Raw genomic sequence first — 14,870 nt, 5'->3', positions numbered from 1 at the left:
AAATGAAATTTGAATTTAATATGGAAGACAATTCTATTGCCGAAGAGTTGGCCAAACGAAACCCCGGCAACATCTCGCACGCCAGGTGGCTTACTCTGGCAAATCGAGTCCTTCGTTTGTATGTAGCCACCGATGATCCGACCCCTCAGCTAAGAAAGCTTGCAGAGTTCATGATGAAGGTCTACATACCATCATGGTTCTCAATTAAGTGCAATCCCCAAATCCCGCAAGCTTCCATTCATTTTTTTAAATGATTCTTTTCAGCAATTACTTGGTAGATGAGCTAAGAAAAGTCGTCCATGCAACGTTACAGATAAATGCTTTCATGGCTCACCCAGAGCATGTTTTGATAGCTATGCTGTTCGATGAACGAAAACATATCAGAGCATTGGCTTATAAGAGAATCCAGAAAGCTCGCTCAACCGTAAGGAAAGGGGTAAGGGTATTTAAACCCCCTCAGATCAATTTTGATGCCGAAGACTATATAGATATGATTGACTGGAAATCCACTTCAGTAACCGAACCCCCTCTTGTTACTGATATGAGCCTAGAAGAGTTGGAGTCAATTGCGGAAACTGGCAGAAGTGGAAGGGTTGAATTTAGAATTCCTTCTCACACTCAAGCGGTGGAACGAATTGTCAAGGAAGTCACAGAAGCTTTGAAGCGAGTATGTGGGCTAATCGAAAGAGATAGTTTTATCCGTGCCAGACTGGAAGACCGTAAAGAGTTACCTACGTTCGAGACCAAGAGCCAGTACAAAACCTCTGCAAAGGATTAGAATTTAAGTAAGTTTTTTTCGACTATTTTGTAGTTATAATGTTTCTAAATAACGTCTTTATCATACTGTCTTCCATATTAAATTGAAATTTTATTTGGGAACTGTAATAACATTTATAAAATTTTCACTAGGCCTGTGTAAATACTATACATAATTTTGATTTAAGGTTTTGAAGAAAAGATGAAAGGACGAATACTTAAACAAGTAAGTAAATTTGCAGTAGAACAAGAAAACTGCCACTTATGTCGTATGGAAAGTAATCAGCAACATTTTGTACTTAGTTTTTATACTACATTTTATGACATGTTATAACCTTTTATACTTTTGTAATAAACAACAGTAATAGCAAATAACATTAGTTTCTTTCAACACCTTTCTCATACAATTTACACCGTCCAACTATCTTTTTTCATGTATAAAACATATTATATATATATAGTATATATGTGGTATATATTTTTACTGTATGTATATAAGAATTATGTATATATATATATATATATATATATCGTCTCATTTTATGCCTTCTGTAAGAAAAGTACAATTAATTCCGGTGGCTTAAACTTTAAAAAAACATGGTTCATATATGTACACAAAATTACAAAATTTCATCAAAATTAACAAACTTTAGGGCTTGTGCGGGAGACCAAAATACCATATTTTATTTAAAAAAACCGTTTCGTACTTATTTTTATGCCCTAATATTACTGTTTTTTAACTTGAAATAAACACAAAAGTTATGAATTTATTTTTTTAAATTTAAAAAAAAATTGATATTTTTTGAAAAAAATTAAAACTTTAGGCCTTGTGCGGGAGACCTAAACATTTTTTTAAAAATCCAAAAAAAATTGTGGTAAGTTGTGGTACCTAGTAGCAACTTTATTTCAACTTGGAATTTGAAAACAAAAAAAAAAGTTAAAAATCGATACACCCTACTGTATAGGAACCTTTATTAAACATTTATAAGTAAACCATAGACAAAATTCTAGAAATAATTAACTTAAAAATCTACCTCAACTCAGGTTTGCCTAGTGAGGCAAGTTATGCACAACTTAAAATATAATATATTATGCCATATCTATATAACACTCTTATATACATATTTACTTTTTCTTCTATTAGAAACTGTTCTATTATTGAAACAATAGTTTTTCAACAATGTCATTGTTACTAACTTACATTTAGGTATTTTACTTACTAATGATATCTTATATATTCTGTAATTTTTTGATAAAATAAATAAATTTAATTTAATTTAACTTCGAATGCCAAAGCTAACTATATCTATATACCTAATTGTACCCAATGCCTAGATGCCAAGATGTATTAACCCGTTGGTTTTTATGCACAATGCAACACCATACGAGATGTGATTTCAAAGAATAACATGTGTATTGTGTATAGTTATTTTTACTCGTTCGTGAACAAATATTGTTCACATTCGACCTGTCATTGAATCTGTATCGCATTATATAATATAATAGCTACCCAATACTTATTTATTTTATTGGGACATATAATATTAAATTAATATATGCGTGACCGAGAGAGCACCAAAAAATCTAGGCTTACGATTTACGTTAGTATGCAGTTCTTTGAAGTGTCATTTATAGTATCTTCTCCGCCGGAAATATACATGGACTACTTGCGGTGTCAAACGCGTATTAGGAACTTCCTGTCGGATTCCGTTCCGGCTAAAGTTGTGTTGTACGCGTGTAAGTATTACAATAGTAATATTAATTATTAGTATTGTTACTGTAACTGTACTCGTAACAAGTGCGTCGTGTCCTGTGAAGTGGAGGCTCTGGATGACACAACACCATTGTTTCACACATCCGTGGGTGTTTAAGGAAATGAATGAATAATACTGGTAGATAATTGCCTGTTTGTAAACGGTATGTTATTTAGAGACCGCTATTCTTATTTTCATTATGCAGCTGATATGGTGTTAATGGGTGGCATAATAGGAAATTTAACTATATCATCAAAAATATTAATTTCGGTTGTTTGTGCGTCTTGCGTAACTTTGATTCATAGAACTTAAATTTGCTTTGTATATAAGTGTTACTTTCAAAATTTGGATTGATCGATTGTGAAGAATTCACACAAGCGATAAAGTTCCTACCTGTAACATAATATTTTTTGTTACAATTTAAATTTGTAAATTGGAAATGATTTAACAAGAATTCAGACCATTCGTGAATTTCACACGGGATATTACAATAATATTAAAATGATTTTCCATTTCATTATAGGTGGGTATCCACTTTATCACACATACAGTTCCAATTGATGGAATGGAAAGTATTTGGCGATTCTGATCTGATTATAAATATGACGATAGCAATTTTTTCAATAAGCTTTTCTATCCATAAATGTGGTCTCTCTCCAGGAAAGTACTGAGAATATTCTGGAATAGGTTGCAATTAAAATATGTAATATGAAATACCCATTCTCAACGAAAATATTTTTGAATTTTTTTCGAAACAGTGACATACGGGTCCAGACTCTTTAAGCTTACCGCTCTACAACGAAAGTCGTTACTATTTGTAACATTTTTTTTAGAGAACATAAGTCCTTTGAATGTGGAGCCAATTGGTACTTGCTGTAAGTTTTGAACTCGATTCGTCTGACTGATACCCTATATATGTAGCATGCATATATATACCCTGTATATGTATGCTACTTACCAGACTTAATCACACTACAACCCCGACAAGCCAAGACCAATATTTTTGTTCGCGCTCGAATCGTTATTTTTTTATAGCATACAAGTGTCCGGTGTTGCCCGACTTGCAAAACCAGCTAAGCAAATTTCTGCACAAAATTTCTTAAAATGAAAATAAACGAATTATTCATATTTTTCGGTATATATGAAAAAAAAATTATAATTTTTTTGATATTTAGCATAAATGTATGCACTATTTTTGTTCAAAGTGTTCCGAACAGATTACCGAAAAACCAGAGGGGGTTTTGCAAGTCGACGATAGATTTCATCAATTTTGGAATAATGTAATAATAATACCTAGCAAACGGACTTAAAAATAAAATTCACGCCGCCCGTAACAGATTCACTTATTTATACATATAAATAGATGAATACCTACTCATTGTTTCGTCGTTACAGCGCAGGCTAATTTTTAAGATTGAACTTTATTCAAAATGTAATTATAGATGAACAAAATCTGGTCTCACTTTGTAAAAGCTCAAAAAAATTGCACCTTAGATATTTTCTCTTTGCATGACTTGCCATCTGAAACAGTATTTAACATTACTTAGCAGCCAAGCCCAATTGGCAATATATTTCGTTTCGTTTCGATGAAAGCTACGGTGAAAACCGCTTGGCAGGATTCCAAGGGTTGTAAATCACAGACACGTGTTGTGTGTGTCGTAAGCAACATAAATTCCTTGATTTTACAAGGACCCTGGGGACACCCGTAGGGTAGGTGGACTATTTATTGGCCCGCATATAACAAACAAGAGGGTTTTCAAATCCACTCAAAATAATAATTATTGAATTTAATTACCAATTTGCAGCTCGCAGTGCGGTTTTCGTGATAGCAATGTTTGGGCTTTTGCTGTGCGTTTTGATTGGTGTATAAATAAATCAAAGAGATTTGTTAAATAGTGATGTTTAAATTATCAGAAATAGAAATAGAATTTATTTAGGAAATCAACAGTCATTTATTTATTTAGCATAAACAGCAAATATTTACAATATTAGACGAACAATGTTCCATTAATTCTAGTCGTTGATTCAATATTTGCACCTATACAATATATTTATGAATGACAAAGAAATATAAAGAATAAACATTATATGGAATTATAAAATGTTATAAAAACAATTAAAGACAGTTAATAGTAATACAGTTTTCGCATGATTATAACAAAAACGATAAAAAAAAACAAAGATGATGGGATTATTTCACAAAATAAAAAACTAAGTTATCAGTTTAGTAAGTTGCATTTTATATGTTTTCAAGTTAGCAACTTTCTCTAGAGATAAGGACATTTTCACTTGAAAATGTCCTTATCTCTAGAGGCATTGTGAGTTTTACAGATACGTCCTATTAAAGAGTTTTGCGCATATTAGGCTTTACAGTGTGGTGTTCTAAATAAGTCGTTCGATCTGGTGTTGTGTTCAGGGCAACGAAATGCAATCTTTTTGATTTTGTATAAGAAAAGGGCATCAGAATTTTTTCTACGTTTATTTAAAACGGTAGGGTCAAACCGATGATCGCTAAAGCGATACGATAGGTGTTTAATAAATTTGGATTGGATATTTTCAATACGATCAATGTATGTTTGATATTGAGGATTCCAAATGACTGAGGCAAACTCGAGTTTTGACCTAACATATGACATATATAGCAGAATTAGTGTGTGTGCTATAGTGAAAGGCTTTGTAATGCGTATAATAAATCCCAATTGTTTATAAGCTTTTTCTAAAATATGTTCAATATGGTCCTTAAATAACATTTTAGAATCTAGCAGTACTCTTTAAGTCATTTCTCTAGCAGTATATATTTAGATATATTTTATACATTATTGGTAATGTTTTTCTGGAATCAATTATTTTTGATTCGTGTTGTAGTGAAGTTGTTTGACCCTGGATAGTTACCGTTATTATTGTTAGCGAACATTCTTAGAGGTTCTTTTTGCTAATTACATATTTTTTAAATTTATTTAATTAAATATAGAACAATCATTTTGTAATAAAAAAATAATAACAAAAACGTATATAAACCACAGAAACCTGTGTAAAAAGCATAAGCAAATAAATGTAAAAAATAATAAACATTTTTTTTTTGCTTACAAGTTTTTTACAAGTGGTCTGAATCGTCGGATTTTTACCAGGCAATGCAAGTTCAACCGAACTGTAAGCTCGTTCTTCATCATAGCACTAGTTTCGATATAAGTTGACTTCAATTGTGTTTTCAGACTTTCGGAACAGTTGCTCCCCTGTTCTATTTTTTCGGTCGAGTGAGAATAGGCCTTTGATATTTTGCATTCTCTGTTTTTTACGCTTTGTATTCACCCAAAAATAGGGTCTTATCGAAGTGAAAGATTTATACAGTGTATCCACCGATACAGCAATGTGATTACAATAAACGAAATATATTTAACTTTGTTTTTGTTTTTGTTTCAGGAAGCGGGACGTGCAATACCTGTGCTTATAGTGGTGTCATTGGCTGGTGTCAAAGTATGCCGCCCGAACGATCAGGTAAGCTTTTACAATATTTAAAATTATACCAGCATACATAATTATTTATTTATTTATTAATACATACAAAGTACAATATGATATAGTTAAGGATATTTTTCATTATTACATAGTTGTAGTACCTGTATGTATGTCCATAAAATATCATTACGTAATTTTGAATGAGGTTGTTATGAAATAAAGAAAGTCTGTGGAGAGAAATAAATGAATTGAAATCAAGAATTATAATATGCTCACGAATTGTAATTGACTGTTAATACATAGAAGTTTTGAAAAATGATGTGAAAATATTTTTGAAATATGTCATGCTAAGAAATTTAATAAGTTAGTTTTGTATGTTTAGAAAGGAATCACGAAAGATGACTAAATGTAGTAATTTTACGTAGTGGGTGTAAGTTGTAATTGAGCGAGTAATTACTGAGATGTTTGCATTGGTATTGTTGGTTTCAATATGAAAAAGTGTAGTGTGCCTGGTACGCCTCGTTGGAACATTTAAACCAATGACGGATAGCAATTCGGGACTATCGATTTTATTATTTAGCAGATTATGTAGAAACAACAGATCTGACAATGTGCGTCTTTTTTGTAAAGTTAACATATTATTTGTAGTTTTTTTTTGTATTTCCTATTTTATTTATTTTATTTGTATTTCTTGAGTAAATGTTTCGAAAATTTATTCTGTATGCTTTCTATTAAACCTATGCTTACCTTATATTGAGGATTCCATATTGTGGAAGCATACTCCAGTGGACTTCTGACCAATGAACAAAACAACATTTCTAGAGTCTTAGCACTTTTGAAAACTTTGCATATTCTTAATAAGAAACCTAGTATTCTGTAGGATTTTGATATAATATGTTCGATGTGCTTGTCAAAAATTAAAAAAAAACCACCTTATTATACAAGAATAAAACATTTGCTTTTCCGTTCTATTCCTAATATACGCTGAACCACTACTTTCATCAGTAAAAGATTATTTTTTTTTTATATATATTTTTCTATTTTGCTGTCAATTATGCTACAAGTTCAGCAATGTATAATATCTACTGTGGTTTGGTAAAACGCTTCAAGCCACAAAATGAAAATTTTGGTGACCGGATAACTTATTAAAATGACCATTCAACACACCTTTAAAAAGTGATTTAATGTCGTAGAAACTAAAAAAAAGGTGAAATAGGTTACATTGGAAAGGTATATATGTCGTTTTTAATCACTCTTAATGACTTTACATAGCTTTTCAAAGGTGTGTTGTGTTGTAATTTTGTTGAGTTATGAAACTAAAAGTAACATTGCATTCCTTTTTTTTAGAGCGTACAGATGGCGCACGCGCTCCGTCGCATTTCGTACGCGACGTGTGAGCCTGCACGCGCGCTGTTCGGCTTCGTGGCACGAGAGCCCCGGGGGCCCGCGCACTCGCAGTTCTGCCACTCATTCACTACGGATTCTGCCAAACAGGTGAGAATTGCACTATGAACACACCCGTCTTATTAGATTCTTACGGGCCAGTATAGCGCTAAGCCCGATTTAACTATACCTACGTTGTGATAATAAGTCAAGTTTTACACTGGTCACAAATTCAGCCGTATGCTGCGTAATATTTACATCGCATTTATAAGTAGATAAGGAGAAATATTTTATAAGTACCTGATATTCAAGGATTTGTATATAAGTTTTTTTTCTGTGAACAACAGTTATATACCGTGAATGAGCAGTTACTTTCATGAAATAGCTAAATTTATACAAATTAAAGATACCTATCCCTATTGGATCTGTATACCTAATCAATACCTACGGCGATAAGCCTTGCCTTGATTGTGGTTATAAAACTCTTCCCAAACGTATCGCACAGCGGATGTTTGGACTATTATAGGTCGTGCAGTAGTAGCGTTCGCTCATTGCCATACGAGATTTCTGCTTTATAGGTAAGGTATATTTTTATACATAATTAACTACAAAATAAACTAGAGAATTAACAAGAAAATTTACTACATAATTATTAAAGAAATACTACAAAATTAATTACGAAATTAACCACTTTAACTACAAAGTTAACTAAAGTTTCTCATTTCAAACTCTACGAACCTACTTAAACTGAACAGCGTGAGCCAATAAAACATAATACATTGGATTTATTTTATCCTATTCGCGTAGGTATCTTGAGACAAATAATAATACGCAAATGTAAAATGCACACCTTCCACCTTCTCTACAAACTAAAGCTATAATTAATGCCGCAGTTCACGCGAGATTTAAGTGCAGTGTGGGAAGGAATATTTTGCAAAGGGTAATCGACAATAATCATAAAGTTATGGCAATGCGAATGCTGGACAAATTTCAATGATAGAATAGTGAATATTTGAATGTAAATTTTTTGAATGACAAAAACCCCTTTTCGAAATCATAAAAGTTTATTCTGCAGTGTAAATTTATAAATGTCGGTATTATTAGAAAAACGAGAACAACAAAACACATAATTTATAATATTATAGCTAGGTAGCACAATTAGGCCTGGTGCAATTGATAGGATACTTTTTAAAATTGGCAGATCCTTTTTACTGTGGCATTTTGGTTCAGAAATAAAAAAAGAATTAAGAAATTTCTGGAGAAAACGCAACCATCTTCAAAAATACGGAATCTTCACAAATTTTAACATTGGCAGGTAATCTGGATTGCTCGAAACAGCTGTTGTCGCAAATGAGCTGATGGTCATACTAACTGTGAATCTTTGTTTATTCCTTAGTTACGAAGAAAGTTTTTTTACGACAGCTTATTAATAATTGTAATCAAATTGCCTGTTGTATTGTTTTCCTGGGGAACGTCTGGACATAGATTTCTAAGTGATGAACAGATAGAAATAAAGTGGATGGCACTAAAAAATGCCTGTTGTATTGTTTTCCTGGGGAATGTCTGGACATAGGTTTCTAAATGATGAACAGAAAGAAATAAAGTGGATGGCACTATAAAATGCCTGTTGTATTGTTTTCCTGAGGAATGTCTGGACATAGGTTTCTAAGTGATGAACAGAAAAAAAAGTGAATGTCGCTATAATATGGATAATTATTATAAACCGTTCTCGTATTTGCAATAAACGTTTTGTTCCAGCAGACTATATGACGCCTCTGGATCAGAGACTAATAATAATAATACTTAGATGATCGGTATAGCGCAATTTTTGTGCAAAATCACCGCAAGGGAGCTATACAAATATATAGTATGTGTCTGCTATGATATTTTTTATAAGTAAATAAATATAGACTGTCAAACTATTGTCAACTTATTGCATCTACCGGTTCGTTGATAAATAATACAAAACTATATGTACAATGCATTTGATTAATGAACGTGATGCTGCGTTAGAATTCACATATTATGTTATTACCTACCATACAATAAAGAATAACACAGACGTGCCTTGTGGGAGTATTTTGTGAACCAAATATTTGTCTGATCAAGGTTTAAATTTTCATGCAAAACTATGTTCCTCACTTTTCAACTGTCTGACTGGGAGAAAATAATACAAAAATTGTTATTTCTGTAGTTCACCAAATTTGAAAATAAGCAGCAAATGTTATTTCCCGTCATAGTTTGTTAAAAGTATGTGCATATATACATTGGTTAGTAGGAATACAGTAAAAATAAGTTTAGGTCATAAACAAACCAATTAATTTGTATTTAAAGTATTTTTTTTTTAATTATTTAAATTTTTAAAACAATATTTTTGAAGCCAAATAGCATAATAGCTTTTATGTCATGCAAATAAATGCCGATCACACTAGAGCAGAGGTCCCCAAACTTTTTTGTCTTGTAAACCAATTACCAATTTTTTCTGTTTTGGGTAAACCCCTGCTTTTTCAATTGCTCAGTACTGGGATTCCTCACAATATTTTCGGGGGCGGGGGGAGGCTAGAGAATTTCGTAGTAATTGATTCTGCATAAGATTTTTGCCAGATAATTTGAATGTCTTGAAGGGCTCTCGTAGACCCCCATTTACATTTCATACACCCTCAATTTTTTTCTATTGACAATGACCCCCTGCAGGTCGGAATCGAGCCTTAGGGGTCGATATAGACAGATTTGGAATGACTGCACTTCAAGATTACATGCCACAGTAAGAATGTTCAAGATATGTCTTTTTAAATAACCTATTATGAACAACTACAAAAACAAGTGGAGAGATACGGTGAAGTGTACGATGTGCATATTCTCGGTAAACAGCATGCTTAAAAAATACCTAGCGCGTATCTCTTCTCCTTGTGTTGATATTTCCACACTCATTAAACACAAAATAAATTTGTGCCTGTATTTGTTTGTTGAAATTTCGACATAAAATAAGGGTTCTTCTGAAACCAGTTGAGAGTAAATTTAGAAGAAAACAATTTTGTTCAATTAAAAAAATAAATATTACAATCAAATGTTACACTCGAAAGGACTACAGTCAAAAGTTCGAAAAGCGTATATTATAAGAACCTAGATTATAGTTTACTTATCTATAATGTCATTTACTATGTAATCAGATGAAGCGTATAAATTTAAAATTAATCAAGTGAAGAATAAAGTAAGGCCTTCGTAAGTTCTAAACCATTGGGCTGATTAGTACTTCGATAGAAAATGTATGGGACCAGTGATGTGTTATAATTCGTTGGCTCGCAGTATGGATTGAAACCCGATATGTGGAAAGGCTTATAATATAATAAGATATTTCTAGCCGCCTTTGAACAAACATGATTTTACTATCTAGAAGAGAAATAGTTGAATATGGAATTTCTATGTTTAAGTGGTTTAAATAATTACTGTCGACATTATAGTGATTTATTCTTAGGGAATTATTCTATGTTGCGCTACCTTCTTTTTAGCCAACGTTTCGGGCAGCACTACAGTGTCCGCCATCAGAGCAGATGTGTGATCACACATCACATAAAATAAATCGCCATAATGTCGACAGTAATTTCCTTGAAAGTCCAAAATCTGTCGACATTTTTGAAAACTTTGATATACAAATATAAGTTTATTGTATTGTGCCAATCAGTGGTATATAAATATCTTGGAGAGTTCTGGCCATCTCATCTTTTTCTTTAAAACTGCTTATTAAAGAAATTTGAAAGTAAATTTCCTGAACGTAAATAAATTTAAACATATTTTTTTAGATGAGAATAGTTATTTTACCACGTGACAGCTGGTTCGCCATCCGAAGGTAATGTCAAACTATCTATATTATCCCGAAGTTAAAATAAATACAATACTATTTGTGAAAACAATATAACGCCGTGGTCATCTATGATGGAGTCTGGTATCACTTTTCGATTTGAAGAAGTTATTTGAGGATTCATAATTTTTTTCTATTTTTTAACTTATGACTGTGAATTTTTTCAGTAACTATGTTGTCGAAAAAAGATTTCTCCAGTAATGTGAAAAAATAAGGAATAAACTCTTTGTTACGGTTTTCACAGAAAAAAACAAACTTTTTTAAATTGTGTGTTAACTGACATGCCTTAGCAAATGTATGATTAGATGAAGTTCTATTTAAAAAGCACAAACACTGTCACAATCTTAAACCGTAATGTGTTTCAGAGGTTTTACACTATTAGGATTAACTGGCCTGAGAATGGTTAGTCATTCTGAAAAAAATAAAACGCTTGATTAAGTACTGTGTGATAATTTAACAATGAGTATTTTCACGGTTCATATTTAATTGAAAAGGGTTCACAATGAATTTAATTTGAAGACCATAATGAATTTCAAATAATCGTAATTTCCACACAAAGGCTTTGCGTATAAATGTACAGCCTGTTTTCTCCACCCTTTCCATGTAAAGGTTAAGATTAAAAGCTTTGAATTGTTATTTTGCTAATAGCGCCATTACTGAGTAATAGAAACATGTTTATTTCGCTTTAATTGGAAAACATGGCTGTGTAATGATATTTACGAGAATAAAATACTTTTAGTATAAAAAAAATGTTTCCTGTGGTTGTATATTTTGAGATTTTGTTTAGCGTAAAATAACATTTAATCCAGAAACATTAATTAATCAATGTATTATTGCTCTACCAGAAAACGGTCCCCAAATGTGGGTACCATAGAAATAAGATGACTATTAATTTCATGGTAAGGACAATGAAAATCGGTTTTCTAGTCAACCGTTTCTACATACAAATTGTCAAATTGGAAACTATTTAATGCTAACAAAACTTACCCCAACGACCAACTACATACCTTTACATTAATTTAAACGTGATTGTGTATTATTAACGCGAAGTTTTGATACAATAAATGTTATTGCAACAGATAAAAATAATAATACAGTATACCTAGAATGTAAGAAAAATCCCACAAAGGTAAAGCCTGTGCGTGGGTATTATATTAATTATTTACATATTTCTATGGTTTAAGTCAAAAATTGAATATCTTAAGTTTGCCTCATATCACCACAAATGTAGGTAATAGGAATAAAAATAGTTTTTGCAAATGGACTCTAGAAACGTGCAATTTTTTGCGCGAAAGCCGTTTTTATTTTTTTTAAAGTTAATCGGGGAAATCTGTCGTAACTAATTAAAGTCATTAAATTGTTTTTTCAAGTTGTTTATTACAAAAATCATAAAATCACTACTAAACTAATTTTTGACCAAAAAAACAAATTTCAACATACACAAAATATCACTATTAGACCAGTTAGACAAGCGTACATAGAAAAAATAAAAACCCCGAATGTAAATACAAGGTTTGGACAGAGACAATATCAATACCATGCTATAAAAGCTTTCAACAGTCTAACACTTGAAAATGTAATCGAGGAAAGCAAAAATAAATTCACACACAAAATTATAAAATGTATTAAAGAACGGAAAAGACAATATTACCAAAATTTCAAAACATAAAATAATAAAAGCTACACGTAATACACAAAACCTTTAAAAAACACACATCACTCACAAACACAAAACGTATAATATAAATATACCGATTTCTACTTTAATTATTTCATTTTATTTATTTTATTTTACTTTAATTTTAAATCTATATTTTTAGTTAAAAATTAAAGTTTTTTTTTCATCAAGATTATATATATTTTCTATAAATGTATTATGAATATTTTTTGTGTTATAAAATGCAGGCCTCAGCACGGGTAAGCCACCCAGTTAGGCCAACATTACTAAAAAAATGGTAAATGAAATGTAAAATATTGTAGCAAAATAAAAAATATGCGTTAACAGATTTCTAAATAAAAAAAATATTTTTTTAGTAGTTCACACATATATTTTGTTATAAAGTAATAAAGAATTTTATTTTAATTCTTCTCAAGTGAAACGACAGGAAAAGCTTAAATTTATCCAAGGTATGTTTTTTTGGTAATAGATTTGGGAATGTTGTCGACCTATCAAGATATTCCGCATTAATGACTAAATAAACTACTCTTCACAAATACTTGGCTGTTTCATTGTATAATTATTTTCATTTTCTAATCTTATTCCTTATTTTATAGAAGTGTTTTTGTACAACTTCAAATGATTGAAACGAATTATTAGAAGCATTAATTACTCGCCCGAAATATGCATACTAATTGAAAATATCACCCGAGTAAAAATAAATGCCGCCACTCCGGAGATATTTTAAATTCGTATGGATATTTCGAGCGAGTAATTGATGCTCATAATAATTTGTTATCCTTTTTGCTACGCGTAAAAACCTTGTCTTATAAATATTAGTTTATCATTAAAAAATAAATCAAATTATTGTGTTTAATCGAGAATAATTATTTCACATCGCTTTGCCTTGTATATTTTCTGGGAAGAAAAATGATTTAAAATTTGGTAATTCATAAGAAACTAATTGAAATAGGCACAGATTATGGTTGCATTCTGTCTTGTATTTCTAGTCGGTACATATAATTATCTTACTCTAGCGAGAATATCAGGATTCTAAATACCATTATCAACAATTTTAGATTAGAGATAATCCAGCATCAAATTTTAGTGGTTTCATCAGAACAATATAATTAATATTTTTTAACTGGAATATCCAACTGCTTATAATAAATAAATCATTTATGCTATTTGACAGCCTCTGTGGTGGAGGGGTAAGGCTCTCGACTATCAAGCCGAAGGTCGTGGGATCAAATCCCGGCGTGCGCAAGTAAATTTGAGTTGTCAATTATCAATTTGTGTTATTTCACAATTGATTCATTTAAAATAATAAAGTGTACTTGCGCCACGTTCCAGTGAAGAAAATACTCTCAGTATCGCCCTGGCGTAAGACCACCATTAAAAAATGAAAAATTGCTTGAAATGGCTTTAGCATAGTTTGGTGACCAGATCTGAATAGCTAACTACTCCCCAACCTTCCTCTTCCCCATCTCCTTTCCCAATACCTTCAGCCTCACAATATACTTCGACGGAGGGTGCCACAGTATCACTGGCTCCAGACGGTTGGGAGCAGTTGGGACTCTTGTGCGGTAATCACATAACAAAAAATTATGAATTGATTAATTAGTTTATACATTAGCCAAAAATAATAAGATCTTTTCACGAAATGGCCGTAGCTCGTCGATTTGTGTGAACGATTCTATTACATAAGTAACTATTAAAATTTATATATAAATATGCGTATGAATGTAAATATCATGTAGACGTCTCTGAGATGTGACTAAGCTTATAAGCATGTGGCTAGATATTTGGCTTCTTGGCCCATCATTCAGCAAAAAGACTTCACGAATTCCTACTTATTTGTCAAACAGATCCTGGGACAAACTTTACTGTTTACCGATTCTTGATTAGACCGAAGGGACGTGAGTAGTAAACACGGTACAGGACCTTGAGAGAAAACTACTTCCAACCAATATCTCCAAATACAGTACACTATTTACACCGAAAT

At 31.6% G+C, this 14,870-nt stretch overlaps 1 protein-coding gene across 3 annotated transcripts in view; it reads left to right on the top strand.

Moving 5' to 3' along the window:
• LOC149422943 (EGFR adapter protein-like) overlaps positions 1-14,870 on the top strand; it is a 311,323-nt gene that overhangs the window by 187,808 nt on the left and 108,645 nt on the right. For 2 of the 3 annotated variants that reach the window (XM_089632385.1, XM_089632387.1), the window contains 2 exons: positions 5,931-6,005; positions 7,314-7,460. In XM_089632385.1, coding sequence (XP_089488511.1) covers positions 5,931-6,005; positions 7,314-7,460 — 222 coding nt within the window. The remainder of the gene's footprint in view (positions 1-5,930; positions 6,006-7,313; positions 7,461-14,870) is intronic. The other variant, XM_089632386.1, reaches the window with a different exon arrangement.

The sequence above is a fragment of the Hesperophylax consimilis genome, chromosome 6, assembly GCF_061612785.1.
Source record: "Hesperophylax consimilis isolate HC1 chromosome 6, BYU_Hcon_1.0, whole genome shotgun sequence".
Lineage (NCBI taxonomy): Eukaryota > Metazoa > Arthropoda > Insecta > Trichoptera > Limnephilidae > Hesperophylax > Hesperophylax consimilis.
This window is presented reverse-complemented; position numbering and strand designations above follow the sequence as displayed.